General features: G+C 42.6%; 1 protein-coding gene across 3 annotated transcripts; it reads right to left on the minus strand.

The window, feature by feature from the left end:
• Nucleotides 1-8114: 8114 nt before the first annotated feature.
• GIMAP6 (GTPase, IMAP family member 6) lies at nt 8115-15125 on the minus strand. Of its 3 annotated transcripts, XM_032762158.2 has the most exons (3): nt 14909-15125; nt 12775-12859; nt 8115-11006 (listed from the first exon to the last, which is right to left on the minus strand). In XM_032762158.2, the coding sequence occupies exons 1-3, from the start codon at nt 14914-14916 to the stop codon at nt 10437-10439; spliced, it is 663 nt and encodes a 220-aa protein (XP_032618049.2). In that variant the 5' UTR covers nt 14917-15125; the 3' UTR covers nt 8115-10436. The 3 variants fall into 3 exon arrangements, with proteins under 3 accessions (XP_032618049.2, XP_032618048.1, XP_058283960.1); XM_032762157.2 differs by lacking the exon at nt 14909-15125 and having other exon boundaries at nt 8115-11230; XM_058427977.1 differs by lacking the exon at nt 14909-15125 and having other exon boundaries at nt 10811-11006.
• Nucleotides 15126-15486: the final 361 nt, after the last annotated feature.

Raw genomic sequence — 15486 nt, forward strand, 5'->3', positions numbered from 1 at the left:
TTATTGTGTGGAAGTGGAAGTGTCTTTGTAGGGTGTCTAAGAACTTGTTTTATGAATCTGGACTCTCCTGTATTGGGTGCATATATATTTAGGATAATTAGCTCTTTTTGTTGCATTGATCCCTTTACCATTATGTAATGCCCTTCTTTGTCTTTATTTATCTTTGTTACTTTAAAGTCTGTTTCATCAGAGACTAGAATCGCAACCCCTACTTTTTTTTTTCTTTTTTTGCTTTTCATTTGCTTGGGAAATATTCCTCCATCCCTTTATTTTGAGTCTATGTTTATCTTTGCACTTAAGATGGGTCTCCTGAATACAGCACATTGATAGGTCTTCACTCTTTCTTCAGTTTGCCAGTCTGTGTCTTTTAATTGGGGCATTTAGCCCATTTACATTTAAGATTTTAAGCCCCATGTGCTTTAGGTATTTCTTCTAATGCTATCCCTCCTCTTGCCCCACACCCCCTGACAGGCCCCAGTGTGTGATGTTCCCCTCCCTGTGTCCATGTATTCTCATTGCTCAACTCTCATTTATGAGTGAGAACATGCGGTGTTTGGTTTTCTGTTCTTGCATTAGTTTGCTGAGAATGATGGTTTCCAGCTTTGTCCATGTCGCTGCAAAGGACTTGAGCTCATCCTCTTTTATGGCTGCATAGTATTCCATGGTGCATACGGGCCATGTTTTCTTTATCCTATCACTGATGGGCATTTGGGTTGGTTCCAAGTCTTTGGTATTGTAAATAGTGCTGCAATAAACATATGTGTGCATGTGTCTTTATAGTAGAATGATTTATAATCCTTTGGGTATATACCCAGTAATGGGATTGCTGGGTCAAATGGTATTTCTGGTTCTAGATCCTTGAGGAATCACCACACTGTCTTCCACAGTGGTTGAACTAATTTATACTCCCACCAACAGTGTAAAAGCATTCCTATTTCTCCACATCCTCACCAGTATATGTTGTTTCCTGACTTTTTAATGATCACCATTCTAACTGGCATGAGATGGTATCTCATTGTGGTTTTGATTTGCTTTCTCTAATGACCAGTGATGATGAGCTTTTTTCATATGTTTGTTGGCTGCATAAATGTCTTGTTTTAAGAAGTGTCTGTTCATATCCTTTGCCCACTTTTTGATGGGATTGTTTGTTTTTCTTCCTGTAAATTTGTTTAAGTCTTTTGTAGATTCTGGATATTAGCCCTTTGTCAGATGGACAGATTACAAAAATTTTCTCCCGTTCTGTAGGTTGCCTGTTCACTCTGATGATAGTTTGTTTTGCTGAGTAGAAGCTCTTTAGTTTAATTAGATCCAATTTGTCAATTTTGGCTTTTGTTGTCATTGCTTTTGGTGTTTTAGTCATGAAGTCTTTGCCCATGCCTATGTCCTGAATGGTATTAATAGCCTAGGTTTTCTTCTAGTGTTTTTATGGTTTTAGGTCTTATGTTTAAGTCTAATTCATCTTGAGTTAATTTTTGTATAAGGTGTAAGGAAGGGGTCCATTTTCGATTAAATTAAACTTAGGTTATTGTAACCTCTTTATTTTCTAAACTTTTTATTTTACTTTTTGACTCTTGTAATAACACAATTTAAAACACAAACACATTGAACAACTGCACAAAAATTTTTAAAATATTCTTATTCTATAAGCTTTTGTCTTCTACTTTTCAAACTTTTTGTTAAAAACTAAGGCACAAACACACACATTAGCTTAGGCCTACACAGGGTCAGGATCATGAATTTCATTGTCTTCTACCTCCATACCTTTTCCCACTGGAAGTTCTTCAGGGGCAATGGCACACATTGAAATGCCATCGTCTGTGATAACAATGACTTATTCTGGAATAGCTCCTGAAGAACCTGCCTGAGGGGCTATTTACAATTAACTTTTTTTATAAGTAGAAGGAGTATACTCTAAAACAATGATTTAAAATATAGTAAATACATAAACCAGTAACATAGTCATTTATTATTACAATCAAGTATTATGTACTATAAATAATTGTATGTTCTATATGACTGGCAGCTTTTCACACCAACATCACCACAAACATGTGAATAATGTGTTGCACTATTACATTCAATAGCTACAGTGTCACTAGGTGATAGGAATTTTTTAGTTCCACGATAACCTTATGAAGCCACTGTAGTACATGCAGCCCTTAATTGATCAAAATGACATGATGCAGTGCATGACTATACTCAGTTTATATGAGCACTTATTTTTCTCTAGGCCAATTAAATATAGTTACTTTAATATTATTTCTAATAATACTATCCATAGGCAGAATAAAATTACATATAAATAACATACACATACGTAGACATATATAAACATATGAACAGATGCAAATAGAGTCATGGCATCTGTTCTAAAAGTTTAGTCATGTATCAGGCACAATAATGTAAAATTCATTAATTGGGTTCAAACTATGTTCTTGACAGTTAAAGTTACCTGTTCAGATGGCTCAAGACTTTAATTAATATTTATGTAAAGGGCATGAAATGTTTTCTATTTGTCTGTTTATGTCTAAAAGTTTCCTCTTTCTTTCCTTACTTATGAATCATTTCTCTGATGCTTGCATTTAGAAGATTTAGACATCTCAAAGGCACAGAGAAAGGATGTTATGTTTTCTCCAGGAGTTTTGGGACATACTTGCCTATTATCAGAAGTCAATCTTATTGAGACTGCAGATTACATTTTACGTGAGTGACTGAGGAGACATCCAGTGTATTTCCAATTAGTCTTTCTTCTTTTTCTTCTTAGGTGGATGCTTTTACTATAGCTTGGGAGTGTGTATGAGACCAAAACTTAAATTTAATTGTTCTAGATAACCCTGACTCATTTGAAGATCTAACTTTTTAAGGAAGTTGGTATTGATGAGGTTCCGATGGAAAAGACAAGAGATCAAAGAGGTTAGTAGGTTCAGAATAGTTTTCTATTAGCACACTGCAAAGATTTCCTTAAAGGGCTATTTTCTGAGTCATTCTGTCTTTTGGAATCCTTTGTACACAAATCAAAAAATGTATCTCATTGTATTTGAGCCATTTGGGATTCCCCCCCACCCACTTTTATTCCTAATATACCCATAGATAAAAAATTTCATCTACAATAAAACTTTCCCATTGTGGCCACTGTAACTCTAAGTTATCTTCCTGAGATGCACCCATTTCTCTAGAAATGCACAGGTTCTGGGTCCATAATTTTTAAACCTAAAATGCATTGGAGTTACAGACAGAGGAGTCCCAGACTCCTTAGATTTTGATGAACACATAATTATCTGTTCTAAAATTCTACTTACCAGAGGCCCTTAACTGGACCCAGTCCAGTTCCTGTTGAGCACACAGTTCAACCTTTGAAATCCAACCAGATTTTGGTTAGACCTAGTCTGGAAGCTAGCGTACACTATACTGGACCTGGTCCAGTTCCTGTCAATCACTCAGCTCAACCCTGGATCCATTCAGAAACAAAACTTCTCAAATAAACTTAGAGAGCTCAGGATGCAAATGCAGGATGTAAAATGCAAAATCTGAGAGGGACTTACCCATAACCTCTAGATGCAGCAAGATATTAGCACAATGGACTCAGCAAGTACCTATGCCTGGTTACTTACTGCATCTGGGGATTATAAGGGGATCCTTCAGATCCGATTTCTGACACCAAACTGGTAAAAACCAAGGCACAACAAAATTTTCAAGTTTATTTGAGTAACAAGCAATTCATGAATTGGTAAACACACAAACCAAAAGAGGTTCAGCACTCTGATGACAAAGCATCAGAGGCAAGTATTTATAGGATGAATGCAGAAGCAGAATTTAAAAATTATTTGATTGGTTGCTGTTATGAATTTACCTTTTCTCTTTACCTTGCTGGAAAGTTCACAGTCACATAATCATATGTTGATTGGCTGCTTATGAATGACTGAGATTAGGTTTTGTTTCTGTCTAAGAAAGACAGAAATGACTCAAGTTAAATTAATTTACCAGAAATAACCCAAGTTAAGTTTTGCTTATGTTTTGAATTTAAGCAACATTAAAGCTATTTTTAATGCCTAGTTGGTTGGTTTTGTTTGCTCAGAACATTTTCAGGCCCACTCTCCACTTTAACTTTGCTTTAACAAGATGAATGTTGATGTTAAATTATTTAGCTGTGCCAAAGTGTCTGTTATAAATGCAGTATCACTAATTCTCTTAAGTTCTCTGAGTCACAGAGAAAGAGCCTGGGATGACATTTCTTGTCATCCCTTTCCCCATATGGACCATATGAGAATCAGCCAACAAGAGGCACTCAGGTGAGATTTGGGAGGTGGATGAGAAGGAAGGAGAATCATTCTCTGGCAGTGACAGCAAAGAGACAATGGATGAACCACAGATGCATGTTACAGCAGACGAGCATCTGAAAGCCACCAGCTCCGTGCACCAATGGGCTTCCCCAGGCCTGTGCATCCCCAGCTCTCCAAAGCATGTGACAGTCTCTAGTTCCCTGGACGGAAAGTACATCCTACATTTAATACCTAAATGTGCTTCAGTTTTCCTAATTGACTCCTCTGTATCAGCAGAGGAACATGAAATGCTCTTTGGAAACAATGAAGGCAAAATAATTTTCAGAAATAACAGATCCCAGTAGTCCTGGGTTATAAAATATGAAAATGAGACTACTTCTATCACAAGGGATTTGTGCCAAATATCGAGCTAAAATTCTTATTTGACAAGTGTAAAAGACTTTAAGATAATCCATACCACTAATTCATATTTTTGTCTTGAATTTACATCCCTCATAAATTTTGAATATTTTGAGGCAAAACATTTCCAAAGTCTTTGTAAGACAGTGTCTTATATCACACTTCTCATCTAGTGCTCAAGAAAAATACTTGTGAATTTTCCAACATTAGGTCAATTAGTCTTTGTTATTATTTAAAAAGTCTTGCCTCTATGGGCGTTTTTTGGTGCCTTAATGGAAGATTTTTCATGTTTCCTATACATTTAATTTTTTAAGTTTTTTTCTGCCACGTTTTCCAACAAAACTTTCTGTAACTGAAGTAATAATTTATTTTACCTTCTCTCCAACTAAAAATGTTGTTTTGTGTGTGTGCAGTAATCCAAGTTTTATTGCTGTCGGTCATAAGCTCAGATCCTGTTAAAACATCTTTAATTTTTTGTTGTTGGATGTTTAATTCTGGTTCCAGGTGACTAACTTTGTCAATTCTGTTTTTGCTTGTTGAGAGAAAGCTTTTTATCAAGCACCCTATGTATCTGCTGAAAATGTCTCTTCATAATAGTACACTCCATTATCTTTCCAATTTTTTAGCACAACAAACAAGGTGTGTGTTTTCTTTTGCTGTACTGTGGCATATTACAATTACTATTAATCATGAAATTTGCAACATATCTTCTGCTAATCTATAGTTCTCTTTCCTGTTCTAATTGTAGCACTAGCTTAATCATCTCCATTCAATTCTTCATCAGCATTATGTCTTCACTTCAAAATTAAAAACTTGGCTATACTTATTTTAAGCTAAAAAGTAATTTCATTGTATTATGAATAAAATAATAATTAGCATTTAATTTTAATTATCATTTACAATATAGATAGGTGTAACTATAACTCATGCTGTCTACATAAAATATTCAAATAAAGATATTATGTCCTGATTAAAAAATTATTCAAATTGAATCAATCCATTGACACTGACTAGATCAGGGATATATTTATACATGGTGCTGAAAACAATCCATGTGGCAACACATTTGCAGTCCAATACAGATGCATCTCTATTTTCAAATTGTTTCTTCTTCTTATTCTTCTTCTTCTTTTTTTTTTTAAAGAGATGGGGTTCCACCATGTTGCCCAGGCTGGTCTTGAAATCCTGGGCCAATTATCCTCCAGTGTTAGCCTCCCAAAATGCTGGAATTACAAGCGTGAGCCACCATGCCTGGCTCAGATGCTTCTCAACTTACAACAGAGTTACGTCCTGATAAACCCATTGTAAGGTGAAATATTGCAAGTCTAAAATGCACTCAATAAACCTAACCTGCTGGTCATTATAGCTTGGCAACACAGTACACTGTAGGGTAGCAGTTGTTTACCAGAGTAATCGCGTGCTGACTGGGAATTGCAGCTCACTGCCACAGCTGAGCTTCGTGAGAGGGTATCACATGGCTTTCTACTGCATGCACAGAACTTTCATATCACCATCAAGTCAAGAAATCCTAAGTCAAACCATCATAAGTCAGGGATGATCTGTAATATCTCAAGTGAGGCAACAGTTAGAGGTAAATGTATTTCCACCAAAATAGTAAAGTTGTGTTTCATGGTAAAATATTTTACACTGTTTCAAAATTTAAAAGTAATGACAACTGAATAAAATTTAAAATTTAGTTTCTCAGGTGTACCCTATAGATTCAGGGCTCAGTAGCCACACGTGGATAACAGCTACCTTATTGGATACTGTCATTTCTAGAAAATACTCAAACGTGGAATTTTAACACACACTTCTACATAATCAATGAGTGAAAAAAGACAGTACAAGAAATATAGAAAGTATTTTAAAAGAATGATAGTGAAAATAGAATATTTTAAAATGTGGGCCAGGCGTGGTGGCTTATGCCTGCAATCTCACCACTTTGGTAGGCTGACGCAGGAGGATGGCTTGAGCTCAGAAGTTTGAGACCAGCCTGGGCAACAAAGTGAGACCCCATCTCTACAAAAACTAAAAAATTAAGCTGGGTGTGGTGATGCATGCCTGTGGTCCCAGGTACACAGGAAACTGAGGTGGGGGAATTGCTTGAGCCTAGGAGGTTGAGGCTTCAGTGAGCCATGATCATGCCACTGCAACCAGCCTAGGCAACAGAGCAAGATGTGTGAGATATAGATAAACATGCACAGAAGGACATTTGATAGCTCTATATTTATATGTTTGAAAATAAGAATTTTCAATAAGGTAAAGGATATTGTAGGTAATATGTTGTAGAGGCTTTGGATATTATATCTTCTGCAGAATATTGAGTTTGTTCCAACGGGCACTTAAATTACTGGCAGATCGCTTTTGCCTTGGGAAGGCTTGATTTTAGACATCATTAGCAAGGGTTTGCTGTAATTTGCTCTTCCTTCTAGGGCAAGTCTCTTAGTGCTGAGATGCAGTACTTACTCCTAAAATATGATCCTTTTTGTATTTCAGTGGAAATATGCAAGTTTACCAAGGTCTTCTAACTTGATGGACTGGAACTTGCAATTCTCTTTGCTACTGTGGGCAACTGCTGACATCTCTGATCAGCTCTTTCAACCTCCACAGAAGTTTTCCTGGGATCCTCTGGAGAGTGCCCTGTGCTTGTACAGTTCAGGGTCAGCCAAGGATTTGAAGGGAGAAATGCAGAGATTTTGGTACCCAGCCCGCAAATCCCCACCACTCCATCTCCCCGCTCTGCAGCTCTTTTATTTTGGGGAGCTCCCATGTAAATTTTTACCTGCTCTGGTTGTCCCAGGCTCCACCCTCCCACCCTGCAGGCCACTGTGAACATCTGGTGTGTGCTATTTCTGCATCCACACGACTGAATACTGCCTTAATGTGAAAAGTCACATCAAGATGAGACCAGTGTGGTCCCCTCATCTTAGGGGTCAGGTTCTCTGCAACAGTGTCTACCTGCATTTGGCCATTTCCCATGCCTTCAAAGTTATTTTCTTAGTATTATAATTTTGAATTTTCTATACACTTTATAAATGTTATCACAAAAAGGTTAGAGGCTGGAACCTTTCTGTAACACTCCACACCTGCTTTGATCCACCAAGGAGGAAAAACCCTGTACTGACTTAGCTCAAATTCCCCAAATTCCTGTTTTTCATCCTTCACTTTAGTGTAGAGATATTTTTAACAAACCCTAAAAGCTGCTATTGTCACAGCTTTGGCCAAGATAACCCTCTCTCATCACCATCACCCCCCACCACTAATTTCTTACTGGTTGATAGACTAAAGTTTCTAGAATATACCCACACATGCTTTCCCCATTCTCCTCTGAAGCTGAAAGAGTGAGAGCTATGCAGAGACATCTATCCCTATTCCTGAAATGTCATGGGAGATATCTTTCCTGGTGCTTAGCAATAAAAGAGAGAAAACACCATATTCGAGGTAATTAAAAACAACATTTAATGAATGACATGTTTTGAGTGCCTTGCCAGTTAGTCGCTGAATGGATCTCATTTGGTCAAATGCTTGCGTTTTCTATTATGACATTACTTAAGCTAATAGAGTTAAAATAATAGCATCAAAATTTACAAAATTATCTCCTATCTGAATGAAAATGCAAATGATTCTAACTTTTACTTCAGTAGCTCTGGAGTTTAAAGTCTGTTCACTTAGAAACAAAATGGCCTTGGTTAACTTATACTTGAACTACCAATTCCCTCAAACTTAACATAAATGTAAGACATTGCCAACTAGAATACCAATATGATTTTTTTTTGGGAAATTACACAATGATTTTAACTTTCACATAGAAGAAAAAAATGCCTGAGAATAACGAAGTAAATATAAAAATGAAGGCTGAGGCAAAAATTGGCTCCCATATTATAGTCAAAGCCATTGTAATCAAATCAATATTTTATTCATAAAGGAGTAGAAAAGTAGAAGACATGAACAGAAATAAAAATTCTGACACAAATCTTAAGGAGTGTGAATGAGAATTGAATGTATGATAAATGTTGCATGTTCAGTTCAATGGGAAATTGATCGCTTATTTAATAAATGATTGTGGCACAAAGGCTGTCTTCGGCAAACACCAAATAACTCTGTGCTCTGCTTTGAGACACTTTTCTGAATCTGTTAGCAAGAGAAATGCTGAAGCTTTCTCAGATGTCTGCTGTGTCTAGGGAAGATGGGGGATGGCTTCAGAGCAAGAGGCCACAGGTTGACTGTGAGCATCCGTGTCTGGCTGTTGAGCATCTCCAACAGCGGATGAGTGTCCAGGTAGACCTGAGGCTGTGCCCTGAGATTTCTGATCATCTCCCAGCACTGTCCCCACCAGCTGTACTTCCCGCCCCTCTCAGGAGAAACTAGCTAAAGACCCCCTGCCACGCAGCTTGAAGAAAGGAAAAGAGGAATATATTGGGGAGCAGTTTCCCCATTGCCTCCTATTATCTTCCCAAATGTCGGTCAACTCCCCAGGAGCATCTTGGACCTCAAAGAAGCTGGGGTGCACCGAAGGCACATCAGTCTCCTCTTGCAGGCAGGCAGCTTCCTATCTAGGCCTGTGTCAGGATGACATCCTACTCCGTTCTCATCCTGTCCAGTATCAGTTCTTATAAACCCCGTCTGTAGGAACAGCCTTCCAGGAAAACATCATGGGCTTCAGAGTTCTCCCATAAACCAGGCAGGCTGCCTTGCAAGATGTTTAAGTCACTCTACTGCTTCCTTTGCAGGCCGCCTTTCTTCCCTGCCTCCTTGCATTGGACCCCCACAAATACCTTGCTAGGGAACCCGTTTGCACACGCAGACACTCACCTCATCCACATGCTCCCATTATCAAGGGAGAAGGGAGGGGTGGCAATGAAGGGTGAGGCAGGTTGAAAGTAGTCTGTGCCTTCTAGGAGCAGAAGGCAAATATCATGAAGGGCCATGAAACCCGGGGAAAAAGGGGAAGTAACAGATGCAAGTCGTCTCTAATCTAAGTCTACCTTGGTGGGGTGGTGTGACCTCCTCTGCCCAAGTCCACATGCATCTCTAGGGACTTCCATGTTCTGTAGCCAGGACAAGGGATCACCTTCTTGACCACAGTCTTCTTGGATACCCTGCCCCAAACTTCTCCCATCATTCCCACTAGGAAGTTCCAACGGGGCTTGTTTGTTACAGTTCAAGAGTGAATAAAAAGGCTGTTCCTCCTGCCTCCATCCCTGTTCCTGCTTGCTCTCCTCTCAGCCCAGTCTCTAACCCTCCCCATGTCTCAGCACCACTGCTATGTTCAGCCACCAGGCACAACAGGAACCTTAAACCATCACGGTGTGGGGAGAGATGAGAAGTCATCTGGTCAACAGCTTGCATGGAGTTGCTGCACCAAACGTGACTGCATGACTCCAATGCAGTCAAAAGCTGTGGAAGTTACACAGAAGTAAAAGATACAGGCCTGCCCTCAAGAAACTTTGGTTCTATCAGAGTATAGACAAGTAACCCATGAAAGGCAATGCCAGTGAGATAGAAGGTCCAATAGGAAGACAGCGTGCTGTTGGGGCACAGAGGAGGGAGGACCCAGATGTTCTGGAAGAAGGAATGAAGGAACCTGGATGTGATCTGGGCATGCTGGACCCTATCCTCAAGCCCCATGCCCGTCTTCCTACACCAGACATCATGACCTGGAGACTGGGAAGCACTCCATGGGATGGAAAGAGAAACAGAGGCTGGACACAGGGGTGCAAGGGCTGATGGTGTCCTTGGCTCAAGTCCAGCACAGGCTCAAAGGTCAGCCCTCCCCAGCAGGCATCTGTGGGCGTCCTCAGATTCCTTCTGGATCTGGGACAGTCCTTCCAGCCACGACTCCTCACCAGGCACGTCCTCAGAGCCTTGGCCCTGGGTTACTTGCCTTTCCTGTAGTTCTTTTGGTCGAAAGTTTTGTTGGGTATATTGGTAAGCCTTGTTGCTGTAATAATCTCCTTCATTTTCCCACAGAATGGCTTCAACTTTCTCCATGAGCTCTTGCAGTTGGGCCTCCTGTTCCTCCCCCTGTGCCCTGTTGTTGAAGCTGCAATGGCGCCGTGCAAGGGTCACATCCAGCCAGGCAAGGGCCTGGTTGTCGGTCTCTCGCACATAGTCTTCCAGGGAGCCGCCGGCCAGGTCTTCCTTCCGGGTGAACACCAGGATGGTGTGACCCAGAACCCCCACTCCAAAGACCTCCTGCAGGCGCCTGACCACCTGCTGATCCTCATCCGTGAACCGGCCCAGCTGTGTCACCAGGAGCACGGCGTGGGGCCCTGGGGCGGATAAGATGATGGCTTGGCAGATAGCGGCTGCCACCTCTGGCGAGACCTGGGGGGACAGAATGTCGGGTGTGTCAATCACCTCAAGCTCCTTCCCAGACCACTCTCGGCTCTGTCTCTGGGAGGTCTTGGTCACGGGTCTGGTGCTGAGTTTAGACTCGAAGACTTCTCTGCCAAGGATGCTGTTTCCTGTTGCACTCTTCCCACTTCCTGTTTTCCCCATGAGAATGAGCCTCAGTCTCCTTGGGGTCTTCTGTTCTTTCTCCCTTAGACCTAGAAATATCCAAAGAAAGCAGAGGGAACTGGGGTAAGGGCCCATGTACCCCATCTTGTCCTCACCAGGAGCCCCTAGGTGTATCCCCAGACTGCAAGGGCAGATTGTCAAAGACCAACATCTGCCCTGAAACCAGCGCTGGGCCACCATTCTGGGCCCACATCCTTGAAAGTGGGGCTGAATGTTCTCTCCCAGTGCAAGAGCAGAGCCTAGAGAGAAGAGCGAGACTTGGCCAATAGAACACCAAGAAACCCAATACCAAGGTTTTTAGATATGACTGGGGAAGAAGGCAGGAAGGGAATTCCCTTCTCCTGGCCTTGCAGGTCCCAAGACCCAGAGCACATAAAGAAGTGACAAGTAATAGCTGGTTTCCCAGTCTTGTCCCCACTGAAGACATTGATGTATCTCAGATGACAAAGCATGAAGCTGGCATGTGGCAGCATGGGCGCGGTCATCTCCTGAATCTCCTGGGCACCAACAGGGCTTGCTGTGGCCTGACAGCCACCCTTGGCTCTGACCCACATGCCAATTCTAACTGAGTGACATTGGCCTCCCTCCAGCTTCCCCAAGGTGGCTGGAAGGAATTTGAGTGAATAGCAGAAGTCTGGGCAGTAGATCTTCATCCCCACCCACCTAGCCCAGTGCAGAGCCAGAGGAGACAGGAACCCCCATCTGAGCAGCCTGGAGCCAGCGCACACCACTGGACTTTACTAAAGCCACATGCATCACTTGAGCTCTGGAGAGGATTCTTAAAAGAATAGCTAACCTTTATTGCTATAACAAAAGGTCAAACAGGTGTTAGCACAGATATTGGTAATTTCCCTATTGTAGTAGGTTAACGTGGCTTTTTCCAGATGGCTCAGGCCTTTTAAGTTCATAAAGTAAAAGGTCATTCATATTAAAATACATAATGAATCACAAATAATTTATTCTGTCCAGGAAAGGGCTGGGTTTCCAGCATTTCTAAATCCTGCCTCCCCAGGATGAATGACGAAGTTGAGCGCATGAAAGTTAAGCGCCTGACCCTGTGCAATGGCTTTTGGGAAAGGGACGCCCTCGCTAAGGCAGAGCCCAGATCTGAGGCAGCAGCCAAGTACATTCTGCTTGTTCACAAGGCGCTTTCGACCTTACCACCGCGACAGCTCCGCTTCGGAGTCAGCCAAACACCCATACAGGGTCTGTTGGCATCCAAGCCTCAGTCCAAGGCCACTTATTTTCGTCACACCCACTGTCAGCACATCCTTCCTGAAGAAGAACACCCACCACGTGAAAGCGTTTCCTTTGGGACTGACATGGTGATTTAGACATTGGTGCTATTTCTCGCCTCCTTTTATCTACCATACCTATCCGGGGGTCTTTTTTCTTATTTTTGGCTGGTGATAAGAAGGGCCCTACCCCAAAGGCCTCTGATGGTGGCTGAGGTGGGTAAATTTCTGTGACTGTGGGACGTCAGCTGCCTCTCCAAGCACACCATGGTGGTGGAGCCGTGTCCCACCTGCACCCCAAATGTTTCCACCCACTCCCCTCTCCTCATTCATTTTACCTCTTGACAGCTCCAGCACAGGACCCTGGGACAGCTCTTCTGGGGGATTCTCCTGGGGAATTTGTTCATATTCTTCTTCCTCCATCTACAAAAAAAAAAAAAAAATCCTATGTTCTACTGACTTTCCAAATGAGTTTCAACAGCCACCTGCCTTTCGCCTTTCTCTTGCCAGAGGAAAGTTTTTTGTGTTAGTTTAGGGTTGGAGTGGGACTCAGTAAGGCAATGAAGGAAGGGGTCTAGGACACTCTCTGCTGGCTTTAGGGACCCTATTTCTTTAGGGACACTATCCCCCGCCCGCTGCACTGTTGTCTCCATCATAAGTTTAAGAGATTTTACAGATAAAGGTGCAACTGGCCTGGGAGCTGAGGAATGGATGAAATTTGGATAGACAAAGGGTCTGGAACTGTTCTGGGAGGTGCGGGGAGGTGGAGGGGGAGGCAGTGGGGAGAAGGTGGAGGAAGGGAATGAGGAGGAGGAGGAGGAGGAGGAAGGGAAGCACAGAAGTAGGTGTGATTCTGATCCTGTGTGCCCTGGGAGCAGCAGGAAGGTCTAATGTGCCTGGAGGATGTGAATGAGTAGGATGTTGTTGGGAGGGGCCACTTGATGGGCCTTGGGGCCAGACTTTGGAGAAGACTGTGCAGTGAGGGTTGCAGAGGCCTGGGATTGCAGGGGCTGAGCTGGGAAGGAAGCCAGAGACCTCAGGGGAGATGCAGCCACCAGTTAGCTCTGCCTGGGCCTCAGCATCCCATCAGTATGAATGTTGGGCCTGAACTAGATGCCTGTGAATGTCTCTTCCCCTATTAAGGTCTCAACATACTTCATAACATTTTTTAGAGCAATTAGTCCTCTTTGCAAATTAGGGCCACATCATTCCCAACCAGGAACTCCTGTCCCCCTTCCCATGACAGCAATGTGTCCTGGCTTCACGGACTAACACAGTTCTCTGTGTCAAGATCCCGTAAGTTTCTCTCTGCTGGATTTTCTCTGTGGAACTGAGGAGGAAGTTGCATGGTCCATGACTGTTTTTCCAGATCATGTAGGACATTCACAACCAGATGAAACAGATCCAGATGAAGGGTATGGGGTGTGGGGAAACCTAAGTCCAGGGGAACCTGATAGGCATGTTTTTCTCATTGCTACATTGTTGGATGTTTGTTCTACTCTGTTCACCTGGCAAACACTCCAGTCCTCCCCAGATCCCAGGGGTGTATATGTGGATATTGCTTTATGATTGGTAAAGATCAATTTTGCAGTGCTGGGCTGGGCATGGAGGGAATCCAGGAAGGTCTGTTGACTTTCTAGGAAGAAAGAAGAAGCAGGCCAGGTGGACAGCCTTACTCAGACCTGAACAGCCAGATTCTGGAAGGAGTCCAATATTTCACCTACCAAAGGGAGTTCAGTTCTTCCTAACTGGTGGCCTCTCAATCTCTTTGTCCCTGGCTTCCTTACATCCCTGGTAGAAATTGAGGCAGCACTTTAAAAAAGTAATCTCATTCCTCCTTTAGAGAGAACGGGCAGGCAGCTTAACAGGAAACAACAGCCGGGTGGGACTAGGCTGTGGCATGCAGGAACTGTGCCTTCGCAGGGTTCGGGGAAACGGGTCTGCACGCAAGGCACCTCCCTGCCTCCTCCTAGACCCTGCCCGGAATGGCATCTCCCATATTGGCCACAGTGTGCGTTGTCTCCAACACAGAAGATGGAACAGATAGTGCCATCCTTGTCATGTTGCTCTGGAAGAAAGCAAAACTCAGAGAAGCATCTTGCCAAATATTAAACAGTGACTTTGTCACAAGGCAAAAAGTTCTCCCGACCTGTTGGTCACAGCTCTTTTTATCACATCACAAACCTGCACACACCACAGCACACACAAATACACAACACACACACATACACAAAACACATGTACCACTCACATACATGCAGGTGAACACACAAACACATACACAAACACAAATATACATACACAACACACACACAAACAACACTCACATACACACACAACACAAACTTCACACACACAAACACCACTCACACACATTCATGTTAACACATACAAACATGTAAACACACATATACAACACAAACACCCACACATACACATCCAAATATGACACGCACAAATACTCAGACTTACCTCTGCATCAGCTCACAGGCAAGAGAAAGGACCACGTTTCTTGTCTCCCGGCCACGCACTCTCACGGAGGAGGCAGAGAAAAGCTTCCACGGTGTATGAACACAAGGAGGACAAGGCCGATGTTTGCTTATATTTTCAGCAAAATGTGATCAGAGAGCTGGGCTGGAGACCTGCCCTTGAAAGAGCAGTGTCCGCTGGAGATGGAGGAACAGGAAGTGGGCAGGAGCACCGGGCTTCCTGAGTCAGAAGAGTCTGCTGTTGCACTTTGCAGCCTCGGAAGTAGAAAAAGGGAGGATACCAGTGGTGGGATTTTTTCTTTTTTTTGATGGGGTTATTTTTATCCTGAGCCAGGATAACTAGAACTCAGAGCTGAAAAAGAAGCAGATGCCTCAGAAAGATTTGTGTCAGGAGGAGTGACTTTCTCCTGATCTCTCTTTTCTGAACCCCACCTCCTCCCCAGGGAACTTCTATGCCTCAGTATTGGGGCAAACATTCATTGTCTCCTTTCTTCCCCAATCTCTCCTTCCTTTAATAGTTACTCTCGGGACAAGGTCTGATACTCATTACCTCTAAGGCAT

This window comes from Hylobates moloch, unplaced genomic scaffold, assembly GCF_009828535.3.
Source record: "Hylobates moloch isolate HMO894 unplaced genomic scaffold, HMol_V3 SCAFFOLD_1, whole genome shotgun sequence".
In the NCBI taxonomy this organism is placed as follows: Eukaryota; Metazoa; Chordata; class Mammalia; order Primates; family Hylobatidae; genus Hylobates; species Hylobates moloch.

What these genes read in the sequence shown, in the direction of transcription:
- GIMAP6 (XM_032762157.2), bottom strand. Translation starts at nt 12,859, where the DNA reads ATGGAGGAAGAAGAATATGAACAAATTCCCCAGGAGAATCCCCCAGAA. An exon ending in TGTGCTGGAGCTGTCAAGAG is followed by an intron (nt 11,231 to 12,774) that starts GTAAAATGAATG and finishes GGATATTTCTAG; the next exon opens with GTCTAAGGGAGAAAGAACAG.